This window comes from Ictidomys tridecemlineatus, chromosome 14 (assembly GCF_052094955.1).
Source record: "Ictidomys tridecemlineatus isolate mIctTri1 chromosome 14, mIctTri1.hap1, whole genome shotgun sequence".
In the NCBI taxonomy this organism is placed as follows: Eukaryota; Metazoa; Chordata; class Mammalia; order Rodentia; family Sciuridae; genus Ictidomys; species Ictidomys tridecemlineatus.
Window position 1 is genome coordinate 33075794 of NC_135490.1, and position 7656 is coordinate 33083449.

Consider the following 7656-nt stretch of genomic DNA (forward strand, 5'->3'; position numbering starts at 1 on the left):
CTGCTTTCTCCACTACCACCATGCTCTTTCACTTTCTCTCCCTCTTCCTTGCTACTTATTTGTCAAAGAAACCATATCATTTATTCTTTTCTCCATAGCCTGGATTTTGCTGCTTGCATGGTACCATTTTTAATATTTCTCTCTCCCTATAAATTGATCGTCCATAGGCTTGGTCAGACTCAGGTTCCAGTTTTGGCAAGACTGTGTCATAGTTAATGGTTTGTGCTCTATCGGGAGGCATGTGGTATCTGTCTAGTATGCCTTTCTTCTTTATTGGAATACATTTATCAAGTGAAACTTCCCTTTATCAACTACCTGATTACCCTGATTGATGTCTATAATAACTTTGAAAAAACATCATATAGTATTTGCTTCAACAGTACAGACAGTAATATTGGGATGATACCGAGAAAATTAGCATGGCCTCTGTGCAAGGATAACATACGATTTCAGAAAGCATTTCATATTTTTGTATCCCAGATAAAATAAAATGGCAGAACTATAAAACACACTCAATTCTCTATGTGTGTGTGTGTGTGTGTGTGTACACAGATGAATGGAAGTTTGCTTAATAGTTTCACTAAAACAGAACTTTTGCTTATTCTGGTTTAGGAATCATGGGAATGATTTTTGGGAAATCATTTGTAGATTTTTTAAATTAGTCATAAATTGTAATTGAGTTCCTGATGGCCAAAATCTTTCTAAGTTGATCATTTTTAGAAGACTCATATTCTTAGCGTATTTCATCCTATAGCTATTATCCAGTCAAGGAATTTTCTTCCCTTGCATGAACACAGTAATATCATTCATTTAAATAATACTGTGTCTTCAGGATGAGATTCATTTACAAAAGAACTCATTAATGATGAGCCCTCTTTTTTTTAACCAAGAGAAACATGTCATCTTTCTTTATAGATTTGCCATCATTTGGACGTGTCAGAGAATCTTTACCCGTCAAGTATCACCTGCAAAATAAGACTAATTTAGTTCAAGATGTGGAAATTTCTGTGGAGCCCAGTGATGCCTTCATGTTCTCAGGTCTCAAACAGGTATAGATTATCTTTCATGGTATTGCTTATGTAGGCACAAAAGTATGGTCAGGAAATGGAGAATTGGACATTTAATTTTTTAAAAAAATATTTATTCTTTAGTTATAGGTGGACACAGTGTCTTTGTTTTATGGGTGCTGAGGATTGAACTCAGTGCCCGACGCATGCAAGACGAGCGCTCTACCACTGAGCTACAACCCTAGCCCCTGGACATTTAATTTTTATAAATGAACCAATTTAGACTATTGTTTTGACAGTAGTGACTTTTTAAGCACTATTAAAGATTAAGTTTAACTTCTTACAAAGGTATGTTACCTTTTTACATCATTAAGATCAAGATCTTACTTCTTAGGAACAAAAATTCATAGATCCTTGGAATATATTATGTTAGAATTTCTGAAAAATTTAAATCTCTTACTGATGAGTGTGTGTGTTTGTGTTTGTGTGTGGTGTATGTGTGTGTGTGTGTGTGTGTGTGTGTGTGTGTGTGTGTTAAAAAGAGAAAGAAACTTAAATTGAGGCCTGGAAGCATGACTATATTAAAAGCCGGCTTATCTTAACTATCAGTGAATTTTTGTAGAAATTTTGATCTTTCATAGAATTTCCTTACCTTTAGTATGTGTAGATACAATTTTGTATCTATACTTAGAAATAAATTATTTAAGCTATTTGATTTGTTTAGGCAAGTCATTGGGAAAAGTTTATTAGGTTTTAAAATGACACTTAGGCAAAACTATACTCCAGTGAAAATGCTATCCTTCGCTGTCTGAGGGAAAACACAGATAATCCTCAGGTGTCAATTAATACTTTTTATTAATAAGGGCATAATTGGAAGGACAAACATGTTTTAACACCTAGAAGCATCTGCCCTAACTAATCAGCTTTGCTCAGCTTATTCTGGATGCTATGTTTGTTGTCCAGTGAGAAATAGACTTATGTATGAAATATGATATGTATCCATGTACTATTTTAAATTTTTGACATGTAATACTAAATATACCAGCTATATTACTTTGGAATACCCATGCATATATTATCCTTGACATATAGATGTACTCATTTCTCATTTACAAATAAGTAAACTTTTCTTGATTATCCTGATCTTTCCAGGTATTTACTTATAAGTGGTTAGGAAATATAAAGATAACAATAAGCTTGTATTTTTTTCTAAAGTATTGTTAAAGTTTTTCAAACACTGTTTTTTCTCCTGAAATTATTTACTCTAATACAATGGTAAAATCCCTTAAAGAAAATCCGAGAAGTAGCTGTTTATGTTATGTTAACGTAGTATTTACAAATAGACACTTTCTAACATTATTCTATAACAAAATCTATATGATCTAAGACATAAAATAGTAACCTACTACTATTCTTATTCTTGAGCAGGTATAAGTTACCTTTAAATCTTAGTAGGACCTGAGAAGTCATGCACATGATGTCCTATCCACCTTGTTCTAACTGCATATTAATTCATCCTATATTTGGGAATCTATCTGGAAGATAGAATAGAAGAGGGAGTAAATGTTTTACCCAGAAGGATTTAAGTGTTCAACTTTTGTAAATAATCAAAGAGTAACAATGTAAATATATTGCAAGTATGTGTTCTTGATTATTTTTTTGTAACTTTTTGTGATTAGATTCGATTACGTATTCTACCTGGAACTGAACAGGAAATGTTATATAATTTCTACCCTCTAATGGCCGGATACCAGCAACTGCCATCTCTCAACATCAACTTGCTTAGATTTCCTAATTTCACAAATCAGCTCCTCAGGCGTTTTATACCTACCAGTATTTTTGTAAAGGTAAGGCTTATAAATTTTCTATCTTTTATATTCACACTTAAAAGCAGACAAAAAGACATTTTCATGTAACTTCACTGAATCTTTTGAGACTAGCAGTGACAATTTTGACTTTTATTACATGAATTTGGCAACATTGCTATTTATTTTTGTAAAAAGTTATTATTTTTAGAGAATCTGATTTCAAAGGTTTTTATATCATTAGATGATTTATCTTTATGGTATCCTTGAACATGCTTTTAAAGTTGTCGTTCATAACTAGTTTTTAATCAAATGATTAACTTTCTAAATATTCCTAAACTTACCTGATTCTAAGTCTTTAATATTGTATTGGAGTCTCTTCTGAAAATTATCATCTGTCATAAACTATACCCTGGTTTAATATTTTGATTTTTAAAAATTAACACAATTTCCAGGCTCCTGCAGTAAAAGAATACTCAGGATGTTCATAGCGTGGGAGAGTGAATTGGGCAGGACAGGTGTTTATTTAGCTCAGCATCCCATCTCTGATTAAGTTGTTCCCAGATACCTAAATTAGATTCCCAGATGCATCTGAGGGAATCTCTGTATCTCCATTTATACGAATATATATGAATCTTGTGTGTCTTTTAAATCTATACCACTATTGGAATGATGAGTTACATTGCTCATTACTTCCTTTTTAGTCTCTCTTGTTCAAGTTTTATGTCTGTTTAAGCTTTGTTAATGTGTACTGCATACTTTCCCTTGCTTCTGTCTTTCCACACTTACCCAATGTTTTTGTATCTATAAAAAAACTGATTTTATTAATCCTTCCAATCTCCTATCCACACTATACTTTTCAATAATAAAAGAAAAATCTCAGTTTCAGATCTCCTTGTGTTTAAACAATAGTGGTTCAAACATTCTCTCCTGATCACATTCTAAAGACACTTCCATTGCCATTGCTCACTTTCACATCTAGTATCTTTCTAAAGGAGAAAAGTCTTATTACTAGATAGGGAAGTGTTATGGGAATGAATTGTCTCTGAAAGGCCTTTTAGTTGTTTTACTTTTTGAACTTTGCTGTTTCTAAACTCAGAAGTAGTAGTGTAATGACTGTGGAAATATGTGTCAGTACACAGACTTGATCATATTCTAGCTGTGCAGAAATAATTTGTTTGAGGTCAATTCATACTGATAAGTAGAGATTTTGGTTCCATCAATTAATCTGTGTTTCTTTCTCTATAGTGCCCAGTGCACCCAAACCTAATCCAAATTAATGCTAGTTCAGTCTTTTGGTTTTCTCTCATGATGAACCTCTTCTGGCTAGTGTTTAAATTCATTTTTAGAAGTTTCCAGAAACTAGCATTTCTAAGTTTTAACATAACAAACATGCCCCTGTTTTCCTTCCTTCTTTCTTTCTTGTGCTATTAGATATTGAATCCATAGTCTCAAGCACTCTACAACTAACTACCTCTCCCCAGTTCCTTTGGGTTTTTGTTGTTGTTGTTGTTTTTACTTTGAGACAAGGTCTAGATAAATTCCTAGGCTGGCCTTGAACTTGGTTTCCTCCTGTCTCAGCCTCCCAAGTAGCTGGGATTTTAGGAGTATACCACCACACCCACCAAACATCCCCTTTTCTAATTGCTGTGATTTCTTCTCTAAATACAAGTAATACATTCTAGTAACTTTACTGCTGCTGCAAGTGTAGACTTGAATCCTCAGAGCCAACTCCTTTATCAGTTGGGGAAACTTAAAATTTTTTTGCCATTCCACAATGTATGTGTATTTCAAAACATTTTGTACACCATAAATATCTATAATTTTTGTTAATTAAAACATATTTTTGACCTGTCACACTAGAGTCAGTGAATGAGGATTACCCTTTTTCACTTATTAAATAATCAGTAACTAAAATTTTACATCCCACACTTTTATGTAACTTTAGAGCTGTTCTGTGCAATATAGTAGCCTCTAGCCACTGTTGAAATTTAAATAAAATTAGTTGAAAGTAAGTTAAATTTTAAAATGATTTGGTTGCATTAGCCACACTATTCAGTTCAATAGCTAAATGAGATTAGAGGCTACCTTATTGACTAGTGGTCTTTAGAGCAAGATGGAATCATTATCTTTCTTCCTTTAAAAAATTCAGTTTCTGATTGCAAAATATTCTCATCTTTAGTCCCATAGCTACATTTGGCAAGGATTTAACCAGGTGAAGTAGTATTTTGTAAACTGAGCATCCTTCATCAAGACCAAAAAATTAAGTGAAGAATAAGACTAAGGACCTATTCTTTTACTCATTCCACTCCTGCCTTGAGTGTTGAAGACCTATACTTACATGTACTCGTGTATGTACACACACAGACATGTACGTACATGTACACACAAAGAAGTTTATACATACGTTCACTGCCTCAGGGAATCTCTTGGTAATCATTCTGTTTGTGAAGTTGTGATATTATTGTCTTTCCTTTTTTGATCACTGTCTCTCAGAGTTTCTCCTATAAAGTCTACTACTTATAAATGATAAAAGTATTCATAAGACTTATTTTAGATACTAGATTTTACAACTTCAAATTTTACAGCTTCAGTTATATTGATCCTAGCATCATGAAACAAAACAAAAAGTTATGATATTTTTTATTAATTCTTAGTCTTGACTTTTCTGGTGTAATGTTTTTAAATTTTGTTCAATCAGCAGCCTTAGAGAAAAGGAAATTTTTGGTTTTAATCTGCGTCTTCTGTCTTTGTAGTTTATGTTGTTAGGTTACTCTAGAGTTCATTGCAAATTGCTTTTTTTTCTCTAAGAGGAGATTTGAAGATCTTGAATCCCCAAAAGAAATTTGTCTATCATCTTAGATTCTTGGCTGACTTTTAAAGCTTGAGACAGGAGGGCCTTGAGCAAGAGAGAAAATAAAACTTTATCAATTAGACCAGGAATGGTAACTAGGTTCTGTTTCATGGAGCTGCTAGATCACAAGGCTGAAAGAGAAGGACTGACTGAAGTAGACCCAGCAGGTCAAAATACTTGGTCAGCTGGTGATGTTGCCATTGGTGACAGAGGGGCAGCACCTGGCTATGCAGTTGCCACCTTAGGCTCAAGTGAAGAAAGATGTGGGGATAAAAGAAGAGTAACAATTTTTACTTATGCACATTTATTCTGTCTTTGAAAAACGGTTCCTAGAATTTCAAAATCCTTTTAATCGTTAGTTTCTGTTGTCATTATTACTTTGTAATTCCGTTTTGTGTATCCCACTTTAAAGCCACAGGGTCGACTCATGGATGATACTTCTATTGCTGCTGCGTGATGCTCAAGGCCAACCCTTGGCTGTTCTTACACAGAGGAGTCAGGCAGAGTGTTTCATTGTAACCTGTAGCTTTGATCAGTTAATCTGTTCTATTTTTTAACGGATGGTATAACAACTATTCAGAGGAACTCATGCTCAAAATATTAGGAAAATCATCCTCTTATAGTTTCACTAATAAATGTTTGAAATCTGTCAGTGTGATATGAAAGGACGTCAGACCCTTGATATGGTTGAAAATCATTTTATGAATGGTGAGTTTTTCCAAAATAAGTGATTTTCCTGGACAGTATCAGAGGAAAATTAAGCATCTCAAATATGACCATCCCCAGAGAGGAAAATGCACCAATATCTGCATCAGTAAAGGTCTCAATCTCTTATGAGTCTCAGGGTTGGCCACATTGGAGATCGTCCCTCTTCATAATTCCAAGGTGTTCGCAGAACATACACACAGTGGCACACACAGTTATAGAAAAGCTCCAAAAAGTTTTAATCAAAGCAATTTAAAAACATCAAAATATTTTCACTTGCCATGAAAAAGTGTCAGATAGGTTCAGCCTGCAACCAAAATGTGGATCACTTATGAAGCTGGTTCATATTTCTGAAGGACCTGAACTGCCAAGGAAGGATATGATAAAAACATAATTTCCTAAACCAAAAGTTTTTGAGAATGATGCAAAGTTTGAATAAGAGTTCTCAATTATGTTATGCAGTTCCAAAACTCTAGACAATTGTAAATAAAAATCATAGGGAAAAAATTTCTTTGTTAAAATATTTCAATAATTTAGAACTGATTTCGTGCAAAATTTTGCTATTTAAAAAGTGGAAGCATTGTAAAAAGAAAATAGTGATGTAAATAAATATCTTCTCTTTCAAATATATTTGTATGTATCTTTTATTTTGAATTTGTTTCACTTGACTGTTCGTGAGGTATAATGGAGAACATAGGACTGGGAAATGGTATCTGTAGCCTAGAACTGGCTCTGCTAACCTTCACTGCGACTTGGACAGTGGGATAGGCTTTGTTGTGAGGGTACATATAGAAGCCAGGAGAGGTACTCTTGGAGTCCACTGGAATGAAATCCAACTTTGTTCTTGCTGGCAGATGACTCTGTTCATGTTACTTCAGCCTCTAACTCAGTTTTCTCATGTATAGGATGTAAATGATAATAGACCTGTCTCAGACTTGGTATAAGGATGCTATAGATTACTGTATATGGGAAGAGTTGGGACATTCTCCCAAAGCACACACTCAGCCAGTATCATTTATATCATTACTTTTGATGGAAAGTGAAGAGGATATCCATGCATCACCTGGAGAGGTCCACATTATCAGAATTTGTTAAGCATTTTACATAATGAAGTACATATATAGTATACACATGTATGCATAGAAGTGTGTGTGTATGTAAATATATAAAACTGTAAACAAAAGTTTCATGAATAAATACTTCCATCTTTATCTTTTATATTTTATATATTATTATGTTTTGTTTAAAAATAATTTTTATTATAACTTGCTAAATTGATTTCATA

General features: G+C 33.4%; 1 protein-coding gene and 1 non-coding gene across 4 annotated transcripts in view; both read left to right on the forward strand.

Moving 5' to 3' along the window:
• Nucleotides 1–6997, forward strand: part of Trappc11 (trafficking protein particle complex subunit 11) — a 44291-nt gene extending 37294 nt beyond the window's left edge. For all 3 annotated transcript variants that reach the window (XM_078031024.1, XM_078031025.1, XM_005329230.5), the window contains 3 exons: nt 916–1049; nt 2687–2854; nt 6079–6997. In XM_078031024.1, coding sequence (XP_077887150.1) covers nt 916–1049; nt 2687–2854; nt 6079–6123 — 347 coding nt within the window. In that variant the 3' untranslated portion in view covers nt 6124–6997. The remainder of the gene's footprint in view (nt 1–915; nt 1050–2686; nt 2855–6078) is intronic.
• LOC120884369 (U6 spliceosomal RNA) lies at nt 365–471 on the forward strand. The gene has a single exon (XR_005726788.1). It is a non-coding gene; the product is annotated as a U6 spliceosomal RNA (small nuclear RNA).
• Nucleotides 6998–7656: the final 659 nt, after the last annotated feature.